Below are 13,208 nucleotides of genomic sequence, written 5' to 3'. Positions count from 1 at the left end.
GCCGGCGGCGCGGAGGGCGCCGAGAACGCGGCGGCCCCGACGGAGCGCAGAGCCGCCGCGGCGCTGCCGCCGCCCGGCGCGGATGTTGGACAGCTCCGCAAGGCCAAGACCTCCCGCCGGAACGCCTGGGGCAACCTCTCCTACGCCGACCTCATCACCAAAGCCATCGAGAGCTCCCCGGAGAAGCGGCTCACCCTCTCGCAGATCTACGACTGGATGGTCCGATACGTCCCCTACTTTAAGGATAAAGGAGACAGCAACAGCTCCGCTGGCTGGAAGGTACCTGCCCCCCTGCCCTGATCCCATCGCGCAACTTTCCCCCTTTCCTGGAGGCGCCCCGCCGCATGCTGCCCGACCGTAGCCCTTCGCTGGGGCATTTTGGGAGCGGTGGGCGAGCTGCGACCTGCTGCTTTCGTCGTGGCTGAGGGAAAGGGAGCCGGTCAAGTTTCGGGGGGAGGCACAGTGTTGCGTTGTGCGGRCGAGCGGGGAGGGTGAGCTTGGCGCCGGTTCACCCGCTTGCCCCGCCGTTGGGGCTGCGCTCTGGCTTAGTGACGTGCCAGTCCACAGAGCCCTGTGCCAACATCCTCCCGGGGTCAGGGGGATCACATCGCGCCTCCTGCTTTGCTAGTAGGGCTGGTGGGCTGCACAGTGGGGACTGTGTGGAGAGGGTAGCTGTGGCTGCATCTCCTTCTGGCGTGTGAGCACCAGAGCACTGTGAATGACAATCCTGCTGCCCCAGCTCCACCTGTCCATGTATGCAGGAAGACCTACCAGCAGCACAGTGTAGGCACTCTGAGCTGTCCCAGGCACCGGGGCTCAGCAGTCCCAGTGGCGTGCCTGGGGAACACAGCTGGAGGAAGGGTTTTCCCCAAACAGGTGGCTCCTGGCTGGCTTTAGCATAGTTCTGCTCTGCGTCTCTCTGTCCTGACTTTGGAGGCTCTGGGACTCCCTGCCCCAGCGTTCCCCCAAGCCATGCCCCTCTTCCCTGGGGCAYGCATGTAGCCTTCTTGGTTCCACATTCAGTTTTCCTAGCTCTGCTCCAGGTTGGTGCTGTTGGTTTGTTAGATATCCCTGACAGCAGCAATAATTCCCCCTCTTTCTTGGCTTGTCCTGGGGCTGTGTTACACAAACCCCCCTGGAGATGGGAGAGAGCAATGAGGCCACCCGGAGTTGAGCCGGGCTTGGGCCGTGCTGGCTGCAATGAGCCTTTACCCCTCCAACCGGCACTTGCTCGGCTCCCAGCAGTGACACTAGGAAGGGGGAGACACGCCTTGTGTCCAGATGGTGTCAGTAAAAAGGAGACTGTTTCTTTTAAGCCCTCCCCTAAGCCCTGTCACCTCCAGTGTGATTAGCGTGTGTAACGAGGCTTGTGGCCTCTAATACCGGCCTGCTGTGCTGGACGGGCCGAACTCTGTCCTGCCATGGTGATTCCTGGTCTCCATCACAGTGGGTCCAACCTGGCCTGCTCAAGGTCCTGGTCTGGTTGTACGTGAGGCTGCTATGTCCTCCCATTATGTTCCCAGTGCTCTTGGGGGAGGAAGGGATACTGGTTTCTCAGTCCATCTGCCTGTGGCACCTGTGGCTGGGGTTGTAAGAGCTAGTATTGCAGGTGGTTGTATGGAGGTCGGACATCTGCAGAAAGATAAGTGTTGTGCTGGGTGGGCAGGAAGGGAGCTGGTGGTCCTGGAGTCCCTGTGTAGTGATTTCCTCACTCTGGAGAGCGGAGAGTGTCAGGACCTRTGGAGAAGGCAGGATAAGGCAGTTATTGTGAGGGTTGGTCAGACCTTCACCTCTGGAGAGACCTGTATGGCCTTGGGCATGTGCTGGGGGAGAAGGCTCATGCTTATGATAATTGCTGGCAGAGCATACTGATGGAATTAGCGGAGGTGAGGGTGTACTGAGTGGGCTCTGGAGGCACAGGCACGCAGCGGAGATGTTTGTCAAGGCTCTGGACTGGTGGCCAGGAGCACTGGGGTGTCTTCGGGTGAAGAGCGAAGGGATTCCCTGGCAATCCCGTGCCCAGCTCTCTGCCATACAGTGTCACTGGGGAGTGTGGAGTGCTTGGGGATCCCGCATACCGGGCATCCCCAGAGGGCAGCCTAGGGGAACAAGGGCAAGGGGATAGTGCTGTGAGCAGCAGCAAGTTTGGCCGCTGAGGTCTAGCTGGGAAGAAGCAGAGATGGGTGAGTTATCCTTCTCATGGTATGCTGTTGCTGACCTGGCATATGGGAGGTGGAAACTGCCTTTGAGCAGAGACTGACAAAGCTCTTCTTGCAGGTGTTAAGACCACTGGCCCAGGGCAGCACAGGCTGGCAGCTGGGTTGGGAGCCTGGCACAAACGTGACATCCTTGTCACATGTGAGTGCCAGGGTTTGAGCATCTGGTGGTTTGCAGGGTGGAGGAGTGGCTGGTGTCCTCTGGGGGTATGAAGGCCATAGTGGGGACACTTGGCAAAGCRTGTGTATATATCTTTACGTGCAAGGTGGCACCGGCTTCCCATTATTCATACACCAGCAGAAGCAGTGACTTTTGGCTTCTGGGCAAGCACAGACTTTGAAGCTAGCTCTTCCTTCCTGGATCAGTCCTGAGAAGAGGTGACCCTCAAGGGCCTCCCTTCTGGAAAGCAAGAACAGCCATAGCCAGTTTGGCCCATCACATGGGTGTCCCCTACCTCAGTTCTCTGCTATGGGCGACTGCACAAGCCAACACCCTCTCACGCTGAAGCCTCCACCAGGGAGCGTGTGGGAGCAATACAGGTTCTTCAGCTCCATTCTCTGCCCCCTATACCATTCTTGGGTGTCCCTTGCTCCTTGGGTAGGCATGGTGTCTGGCATGTGTCTGCACAGCACTGAGTATCTGCACTGCCTGATGTACACTTTAATACCGGTAGAGCTTCGTGGAGTACTGCAGTTTTCGTGAAGGGACAACATTAAAGAAGGTGGGAGATAGCAAGGGTACAACACCAGGGGATGTGTGGCCAAGCTGCGAAGGTGAAACAAGGGTGACGTCTCTCTGCAGAGCACCATGGTGRTGTCAGGCAGGCAGGAGGTAACACCCGTGGGGCTGTGGAGAGGCTGGAGGCATGGGGAAACCAGGTCCAGGGCTTGCTTTGTAGTGTGTAGTGTATGCAGGCCAGAGGAARGGCTCAAGGCCAAACGCTGTTGGGCACAAAGGGGTATTTGCACAGGCAGCTTGCTCAGACAGGCACATCTGGATGCACTCTCCGATGATGGAGGCTCTGCAGGATGGCAATGTGACGCTCCCTGTCTCCCTAGCCCTTCTCAAGGAGCCCTGTCTCTGGGATAGAGTGGTTCTGGAGGTGGCCCTGCCGCCCAAGGCTGTGACYATGTAGCTGCACTGTGCAGACTGGCATTGCTGCAGCGGGTAACAACCTGTTCCTTGCAGCCTCCCCTGAGGTAGCATTTGGACTGCATYGGAACCCTCTCACCCCAGCACAGCTGTTGGCCTGCAGGGACCCATGCCTGGAGCTGTGGAGCTAATCGGAGGGCTGAAGGCYGCACTCTTCCCAAGCACTAACATCTCTTGTGGGTGCCTGATCCCGATCTGGGCTTGCGGTGTAAGGACTTGTGGCAACCTAGGGGCAGGAAACAGTGTGCAGAGACCCCCTTTGCTTAGCTGATCTCATTGCTGCTGGCTGAGAACTTGCATGTCAGGGGTTAAACACCTATGCAGCCTTCTCCTGCCCAGCAAGGACTGGCACAGCCACAGGGCTGTGGCCAGCTGCTCCTTGCTGAAACTGGCTTCTTCTCTGGTCACTGGCATGCATCTGAAACATGGGGACAGCAAGGACAGCTCTGCTTCACCTCTCCCCCTCCACAGCTCTGGGTCCCTCCTGGCTGTCCCCTCCAGCTGGTCCCCGCCTCCCCCCAATCCTGGATTACACCGGGGTGCCCCATTGCGTCCCAATCCCCAGTGGGAGCTCCGCTCCTGGCACAGGGCAGGCTGGCAGCTACGCTTCTTGGCAATGTGGTGCTGCAGTATCACCTGGAGTGCTGGGCAGTCAATTTTGTAGTAACGAGCTGTTTGCAGCTTATTAAAGAGCCCCTGGAGATCCCACGTCCCTCCTGCCCCAGGCCTGGGAGAAGCATCATGGATTTAAAGCGTTTCATTACCAAGCACAGCAGTGTCGGAGGGGGGTCTCGGGTAATGGACTGTTCCTTTAATTAGCTCCTTCGAAGAATCCCCATGCTGGGGAGAGCAGGACTGCCGCAGGTTTGAGAGTCAGGCCAGGGGCACAGCTTCCTCCATGAGGAGGTGGCTGAGGCCACACTGCCAGGCAGTGTTGGAGTTGTGACTCCTGACAGGCTCTAACCAGTAGGCATGACTTTTCCATATCCAGGTGCCCAGCTCAAATGTCAGGGCTGGAGCTCACAGCAGGACCCCAACGGTCCTGACTGCATCTAACCATGGATCAGCCCACAGGGTTTCTGCACCTGTGGCCAGCAGAGGCATGCCTGGAGGTGACTTGTCCATTAGGGACTTAGTCCCCTGGACTGGGAATTTACCTTATGGAAAGGATGCCAATGTGGTGTGTGTTTTGGGGTCAGGCTTATTTTTTTCACACTGAGCTGTGGGTTGCATTATGCTGCTTTCCGGAGAGGTAAACTGAGGCACAGTTTTCGAATAGCCTGGCTGTGGTTAGCACKAGGACCAGGATACAAGAGTCTTATTTAATAGGCAGGGAGTGCTCTGACCATGAGGCATGCTGCTTCCCCAGTGTCTAGCGGAGGTGTGCAGGGCAGCTCTGGGCTAAGCGTGAGGTTGCTTCTTGAAGATCTCCGTGCTGCAACGGACTAGGCTGGTGCATTGGACACGTGCACCGGGAGCTGCTGCTGTTTCCCAATGCAGGGCAGCAGGCGCCTGTGACTGACAGTTCTGCTTAATTAGGGAGTTGTTATTTTATCAATTCCAAAGCGCTTGAAGTTTTCTGCTCCAGCTCACGCTTTCCACTTGTTAATGGGAAACCAACACCCTCCGTCAAAAAGGCAGCAGCACTGATGCATTTTAAAGGTTCTGCTTGCTCCAGTTTGACATCCAAAATATAACAATCAAGCAATCAGCTGGTGGATGCCTGTTTGATGTGGCTCTGACAGTGCTGAAAACCTTAATTTCCCAGCCCTCCCCTACACCTCCTCCTCTTTTATATTGCTAGGTACACAGCAGGATGGGCTTCTCCCGAAGAGGTGGGCAGGGTGGCCACAGGAACCCAGGCTCCGCTGGGCCATAGGTGCCTGGGAGCACCGTGCGCTTGAGCCGAGGACTGCCACGCAGTGACCCCACGATTGCCAGCTTCCCTGTTGCAGGGAAGAATGGAAACAAATGGTGGCAGAAAAAGGAGCTGAAAGGGTATTTGGGTGGGAGCGTGGTCTGCACACCCTTCTCTGCCCRTCAGCAGACTCAGGGGCCGGTGCATAAGGGAGGACTTTACCTCGTTCTGCATGGAGATCCCCAAGATATGACCCCATCCCACAGTTAGCAAAGGCAGGTGGAGCTGTAATGCTCACCCAGAACACAACTGTGCCAGGTGCTGTACGAACACGGCAAAAATATCCTTTGGGTCTATCCTTGGGAGCCAGGTCAGGGCTTCACATGGTTCTTTTGCTACCACTTGATGCCRAGCACCTCTCATTTCACCTCTTAGATCTGGGCTGGTGCATCCACATGGGACATTGTCCTATGCRGCTGAACAGGCTTGAAACTAGGGCATGAGATAAATGGGCACAACTTTCCCCTTGGGGAGGGCAGCCAGTTGCTGGGGAGGGAATAGGTTGTGCCCTGGATGGGCAGGAGAGCGATGAAGGGGGAAGCAATGGGAAGGACAGGGGTCAGATGGTGTAGATGAGAGCAGACTGGGCTGGCTTCCATTTACCCTGGGACTTGAAGCCCATTCCCAGGCTGGATGGGGCCCCTCCAAGCTCGGTGGCTACTGCGGTGGGGGCCTTGATGGAGCTTCCCCATCTTCTCCATATATGAAGATCTTCCAGCAGCGGAGAGCCTGATGCTCCTGGCTGGGAGCAGGTGAGCTGTGCGGGGCTGGTCTGCCCCGTATTGCCGGGCGGGAAGCTACTCGCTCCTCTGCGCCCTGGTGYGCCGGCCCTGGGGAAGCCCTTCTGCTTCATCCCACAAATAGCTCCAGAGAAGCAGCCCTAGCCCCCCCAGCAGGGGAGCTCCAAACTGTTCCTGCAGGATATGGGRTCTTGAGGCAGCCCTGCCAGATGCATTGCACCCTTGCCCGCTGTGGCCGTTTGCTGCTGGGTCTGGGTGCCAARGCCGCATCCCCGGCTCTGCGTGTGGCAGTGGTGCTGGCGGAGGGACCAGCTGTGCCCGGTGTGCGACGCGCTCTCGTGCTGCTCACAGTGCTCAGCAAGGCAGGTGCTTGGGGCATGGCCTACAAGGGATCCCCCAGGCTGCTCTCCTYCTTCCTGCCTCATTTTTCTCTCTTCTCTTCTTTAGGAGGTTTTCATCTTCGCTTTTTTTTTTCTCTTTTTTTTCCTTCCCCTCCCTTCCTCTCTCTTTTCTGGAATCGCTTTTCATGCAGCGCTAACTGCTGAAGTAACACAAACCTGCTAAATGGTCCGGCTTTATGATAGCATAAAAATGATACTACAGCAGTGAGTGGGGCTTTATTAAACCCAAGGGAAAGGCTCCAAATGAACAGCTTGCTCTGCTCTTAGCTTCCCCCCGCCCTTTATTTTTAATAACCACTGGAATATAAACTACAGTTAAGATTCTGCGGACTAGAAGAGCACTTGGAGACCGTCGCTTGCTGTCTCGGTGTATCCCCGCCGCTGTGCGTGTGTGCCCGTGTCTGTGTGCGTCCCTCCCTCCTCTCTGCAGCCCGATGCTGTGATGCGAGTGCCAGATTCCTGGGCTGGGGAATGAATTTCCTGGTGTTTGGATTTGTACTCAAAAAGCCTCATAAATATTTTGCAGGGACTCCAGTGCCTTAGTGGATCAGGCCAGGCTCAACACAGGAGCAGGCTGAAGCTCTTGGAGCCCCCAGGAACTCTTTGGCCTCGATCTCTTTGCTGTTGGGATCCTCACTGGGATGCTCCCGGCTGGGAACGACTGTCATGCTTGGGGGCCTGGGAGCAGTCGCTAGTGCTTTGGGAGCTGGATTTTATTCCTTGCTCCTGATTTTGCCATGCCCTTATGGAGGCAGAGAGCAGGAAGGGGCTGTATCTCCACTCCTTTCTTCCCTCTGTCTTGTGCAGCCGAGTTGCAAACCCTGAGAGCATCGCAGGCTGCTCTTGCTTCTCCACYTGTGTGGGGCTTGGCAGGTCTGACTGAGGCTGAACTTGCAACAGCTCCTTGTTGTAGCAGGGCTGGTGCTGCYGCACTACTGCCTGTGCCCTCTGGGCCTTTGCCCAGGGAGAAGTTTCCTCGGTAAGATGCAGAGGATGCAGGAGAACAGACCTGGGGTCAACTGCCTGAGAGGTCACAGGCAGTRTCTGAGGTATATGGAGGCAAGGGCAGGGCAAGCATGTTTCTGTTGCATTGATGCAGCTTTTGGGCCGGTTCAGGGAGTGAGTGAAGGGCTCTGCCCAGGGCTTTCCATGTTCCACAGTCCCGGAGTTGCCCCTTTTTCCTGTGCTCCCTCCTTATCCTCATCCCTTGCAAGGGGCTGTTCAAGGGCTGATGGCCATGGATGATGCCATGGGGCTGAATTGGCCCCTGGCCCCAAACTGACCTCTCCACCCTGGGGGGTCTGTCCCAAGCCCTTGCAACTGCATTGCCGTTTGCCCTTCGGTCTCCTGTGGGCTAACCCCTGGCCGTGGATAAGCTCGAGAGCCAGGGCAGGGCTCTGCATGGGGTCTCTCCTTACCCTCCTACCCCTGGCTGTGCCTCTTTCTCCCCCCATCCCAGCTGGCCTGCAGGGAGGTGCCCAGGCAGCTGCTTTTCCTCCTTCCCTCCCTGAGCCCATTGACGGGGCCTCTCCAGTCCCCGATCGCATTACTTTTAATTAGCCAGACACTTCACGTCCGCTCCTCTCTCCTGCTGAAGGTGCCTGATTAGTGCCGAGGTGAAAGGCACTTTAGGTTACGGAAGGACACTTGGAATGGCTTGCCTGTCTGCTGCTGAAGCTCATTTTGGACAGCATCTGTTCATTATTATGTGTTGTCTTGGCGGCGTGCCAGCAAGGAGAACTGAAAGCACGGCACAAAGATTGCTTTCACCCGCCGGAGGAGGAGGCAACCCATGCTGGGAGGGGGGCACAGCCGGCGTGCTGCAGCACCCAGCTGCCAGAGTGGGAATGGGGACCCTTAGCACCCCCTTCACTCCCAGTAGAGATGCCAAGCCCCAGAGCTGAGGCGGCTTTCACTGTCCCCTTCTCTGTCTTGGTCACGGGGCATCTTCTCCCCCAGGCCTGGTGTGGGCTCGGGGGGAGGCTGCCCTGGAGCGGCAYGGCGGGGATGAGATGTCAGTGATCGCTTGTGATGGGATGGTGTGCGCAGTCTGCTTTTTTCCAAAGGCGGTGTGTCTTTCCCTGGCCCAGCACCCAGCTGGGAGTGGGTGCCGAGGAGGGGATTGGCAGGATCCTCCCCAGTGTGGCAGCAGCACAGCTCCTGGGGGTTTTCTGCCCGCTGGCCCTCTGGGCATGGGGACCAGGGGTTACTGCCTGTCTCCGCTGCYGTCTGCCTCCGGCACTTTGTTCCCGCAGATGTAGCAGAGACAGAGCCTGGCTTGCTGCTCCCCTGAGGCCTGCGTGACATGGAGGAGGTTTCCCAGGCAGTGCAGGGTGCTAGCAGCCTGGGCACGCGATGGGGGGATGCCAGAACAGGCACGCTCACAGCAGCTCTGCCGAGTGTCTCTCCGCAGAGTGGGAGAAGCTGTCCGTGTTCCCTGGCACGGAGAAGTCCTCGTCTTTGCCTGTCCCAGGGGCTGTGGGACTGGGCAGAGCATCACCAGGGCACGAGGTCCCGTGCCACAGGGAGCAGAGATGGTGACCCTGGCATCCGAGAGTGCCTCGTGGGGCCCCACTCTGCTGCCACGTCCCTCTTCTGCCAGGTGCCCTCGTGCCTCTCCCAGCACCATGGGCCCTGGGGGCTCAACCTAGATCGGGTCACAGCATGTGCAAGTGTGCAGACTGATGCACCTAGCCCAGTCGTGAGTTCATACAGCACCGTGCGCGCATGTGGCTGCCACGGCAGCATCCAACAGTGCACTGGGCCTTGCATGGGCACATCCGTGTGCGTATGTGCATCCAGCGATTCCTAATTTGCACGTGTGGACTTGCACATGTGTGCGTGTTCATCGAGGGCACTGGGATGCCATTGGGGCACATGCTGCACCGTTGTGCTCCTGTGCTAACATGTCAATCCCTCAGGGGTGTGCGGATGCATGCACAGAGCTCATTATGTGTTGACATTGGCACTGGTGTGCACACACGTGCACTCACACTCGCGTGTTGCATTTGGATGTGCACAACTGGGTGCAAAGTCAGCCTAGGGAAAGGCTGCGGGATGGCAGCTGCTTGCCTTCCCTTAAACTCATGCCAGGCTGGACTTGTCCTGCTCCCCAGCCTTCCTCGAAGCATTGGGGCTGGCAAGGAGAGTCTCGGCATTGGCAGGGGGCTGGGGAGGGAAGAAGAGGGCCTTTCTGCTGAGTGATGGGTATCAAAGGGGCTGGAGTGCTAGGGTGCTTTTGAAGACGTGGCCGTGGCTTGGCGTGCTGGGGGAGCCCCAGCCGAGAAGCTGAGCAGACACCTTTGATTTGCTTGGAAAAAAAAATAAAAGAAAGAAAAAAAAGAGGAAAAAAAAAAAGCGAGGGTTGTTAGAAGCTGCCTGCCACCTGGCGCGGTGCCAGCCCGGGGACGCTCCGACGCAGACATGCCAAGCTGTAATTGCAGACAGACTCATTTCAAGAGACGAGACGGTTATTTTTAACTCGCGTTAAGGTACTGCACTGATCTCCAGCCTGTTGGTTCAAAAGTTCATGCACCCCTGCCTCCTCACCACCACCAAGCAGCTCGCCCACCTCAAACCACTGCCCCCAGCAGTGCAGCCTGGCTCCAGGTGCCTTCCTGGAAAGTGCCCAGCCCCTCACCTGCACCCCACGGCAGGGCGGCCCGGCCCGGAGAGCCCTGGCTTTGSCCACGGGGAGGTGCCGGCTATGCTCGCGAGGCAATGTGGGAGATAAGGAGCGTCTTGGTTCAGTCCTGTGGCTAGGCACCCGTTGCCCTCCGCATGCTGCCGAAAGTCTCCTGCCCCAGGTGTCCTGGATCCTGCTTGGAGCCAAGAGGGAATGTGCCACTCCAGCCTTGGGGCGCTGGCACTGCTGGAGTGGCACTTCTCATGCTCCAAAGACTCCACAGGTTTTCCAGTCACCCTTGTACAAGTGGYCGCACTGCCCGAGGAACCTCGAGCTTCTCTTTCAGCGGCTGGCTGGAGTGGAAGGCGGCATGGAGATGTGGGCTCCCTGCCCCATCCCTTGCCCTTTGGAGGGTTTCACCCCACAACCCTCCTCCAACTTGTAGGGCGTCCCCATGGCTGAGAACCATGCCAATCCGTCTGGGAGCCCAGCATAGGGCCTGGATCTCTGAGCTGCCTGTCTGGTCAGACCGGCTGCTGAACTGAATGCTCCAATGCTGTTTGTGGGTTATCACCAAGGACTGCGCATGGCAGTGGTGGAGCTCCTCAGTCCTGGCTGCAGCGGGTTGGAGAGCCCAAAGGCCATGTGCAACTCTTCTGAGCATGCTGCCCACCGCTGTGGCCCTAGCGCTAGCGCACTTGCATCCCTGGGAGCTGCCACACGCCCTGGCAATTCAACGCCCCGGCATGGGATATTTCCACTCCTTTTACATCAAAACGTATTGCAGATTTCTGGGAGGGGATGGGTGCCTGCTGCTCCTGGRGTAACACCTTTGCGCCCCTCTGATGGGGAGAGGGACTGCAAAAGGCAGTGCTGATGGCTGCGTGGGAGCCAGGAGGTGCCAAGCCCCTGAGCGAGAGCACAAGGCTCTGCTGAGCCTGGCACTTGCTCCACAAGCGTCTGACAAAACCATCTGAAGTGAAAGCAAAGCAGAAGCRCGTTATTGCACATCAGATTTAGACCCGTAATAGCTTTAATTACTCCTTTGCCCCCTGATAGCCTCGCCTGTGAGGATCGTGTTCACTAGGAACTGGAAGGAGTGAAGCCTCGTGGTGTTCTTGAGCAGTAGCAGAGTGTCTGTCCGTCTGTCCCCAGATGCCCTCTCTCTCTCCTAGCCATGGTTTGCGTCATCAGCAGTTTGCAAGCCATCCAGGAACTCCCCGTGTGGCTGAGATGTCTTTTGTCTGTGGCTGTCGCATGGCTGTGATAATGCAGGCATCATCACTACTACCTGGAAAGATGCTGTTTGTTTGCTCCTCCCCGCTCTGTGTATCTGCTTGTGGTTGTAGCAGTCATTTGGCATCTCCCTATRCTCTCTCTTCCTGCCCAGTAGCATATGTGTAACTGAAGTAGCTACTTTGGGGGTTTTGACAGGAGCATGGAGTATTGTGGTCCACCAGAACCTGAGGGTGACAATGCAGGCACGAACAGAGGTGAGACCTGGTCGACTAGGGATGCAAAACAACTCCCATGAAGCTGAGACAGTTTTTAAGAAGTTCTGCTGCTCACCCTGGCTCTTTGCTGGCCCACGTGGCTGTACGTAGTCTGCTGGAGCTGATAAATCAGAAGGAATAGCTAGGATGCATCAGTGGTGAATTGTGGGCCATTATCTGTAATGAGTTCAACTAGGATCGCACGGTGTGAACTGCAGGAGGAGTGCTATTGGGAGCCTGGAATTATTTCTGGACAGCGACCCCAGCAAAGTATGGGGCTCATTCTAGATCAGCAGAGTGGCCCAGGCTCTGCTGGGGGCTGGTGGGAGAATTACATGTTTAAATGCTGCGCAGACCTGCACAGTGAGGAGGATTTTCCATAATCCTGGTTTTCACATCCCTCTGAACACTGGGAAAGGGGAGCGGAGCAGGACCTGCACCATGTGAGTCCCACAGGCCATGTCAGAGCATCTGCTGATGTCTGTGGGAGCTGATGTTGCCCAGGTGGCTGCTGAGAACACGAGCAGCTCGACATCCCTTAGATGGGGCTGCGTAGAAGAGCGGTGGCTGCTCCCTGGTGCACTCAGCAGTGTGAGATCGCAAGCACCCACCACGATCCCCAGAGCTGCCCAGGGATCAAGAAGGAAGAATCTCTTCCCCTTCCCACACGCCACATCGAGTAGGGCTATAACGCAAGAAGTGTGTCCCCCTCTGCAGCTCCATCCCTGRGCACCATCTGCTCCCGGGAGCTGCAGAGAGGACACAGCATGTCCCCTGCTCCAGACTGCCATGCTGAAGGGCTTCGGCAGCTAGGATGCCTGCTGTCACCTCCTGCTTGGGATCTGACCATCCGGCAGCCTGGCCCCTTGCTCCCTTCATGCCCAAGGTGGAGGGCACATGCGGAGATGCAAGGAAGGAATTAACAAGCTTGTTGTGGAGCGACAGGCTCATAAATTCCACAAGGTTTTTTGAGACTGTCAAACCTATGTCTGTCCCAGGGATGTAAGACAGCATTTTATTGCTGCCGGCTTGATGGCTGTTCCCTTCTCCTCTGCTGCTGTGATTTATCTTTGCACTTTGCACTGATTGGATTAGAAGTTTAAATGCTAAGGGTGCATAACAATATATTTTTCTTATTAATATTAAAAAATCATTATTGGATTTTTTATAGTTCTGTTTTGAATTGAATCCCCTTGCTTGATTTATTCTCTCTCCCAGAGTAGAATTTAATGCTAATAGGAACAATCATTGCTTTGTTTTGAATCTTTGACTGTTTGGAAAACTTTCCCTGCAAAGGGAAATTAGAGCATTATTAAGAGTCCATTAAAAGAGGGTTTGCCCATTCCTGGCTGTTACCTGCAAGCCAGAGAGAAAACAAAAAAGCAAAGACAAAGAGTCTGTTTTGCAGCGCTCTCTGCTTACACCCTTCCCTAAGTGTAATGTAATTATTATGCCAATTATTATAATCATCTCTATTACGTTGCAGATATTAATTGCARGTCCCATTGGTTAGATTTCTTGTGGGACGCCTACTTGCAAACGTGTATAAATCATGGCCGAGTGTGACTCTTCTGTGTTAACCTGCGCATGGGCGAAACGTGGGTTTGGCTGGCCACGATGATGGGAGATCCTGTRCGGGGAGCTAGACTTGGTGCACAGGGA

General features: G+C 56.4%; 1 protein-coding gene across 1 annotated transcript in view; it reads left to right on the top strand.

The window, feature by feature from the left end:
* The first annotated feature begins 10 nt into the window (after positions 1–10).
* The window catches only part of FOXO6 (forkhead box O6), a 52,065-nt gene continuing 38,867 nt past the window's right edge, over positions 11–13,208 (top strand). The window contains exon 1 of the mRNA XM_085302961.1: positions 11–279. Coding sequence (XP_085159087.1) covers positions 217–279 — 63 coding nt within the window. The 5' untranslated portion in view covers positions 11–216. The remainder of the gene's footprint in view (positions 280–13,208) is intronic.

The sequence above is a fragment of the Rhea americana genome, unplaced genomic scaffold (assembly GCF_003343005.1).
Source record: "Rhea americana isolate MKP2758 unplaced genomic scaffold, rheAme1 scaffold_195, whole genome shotgun sequence".
Classification (NCBI taxonomy): domain Eukaryota; kingdom Metazoa; phylum Chordata; class Aves; order Rheiformes; family Rheidae; genus Rhea; species Rhea americana.
The sequence above is the reverse complement of the archived record's forward strand: the minus strand, read 5'-3'. Positions and strand labels throughout refer to the sequence as shown.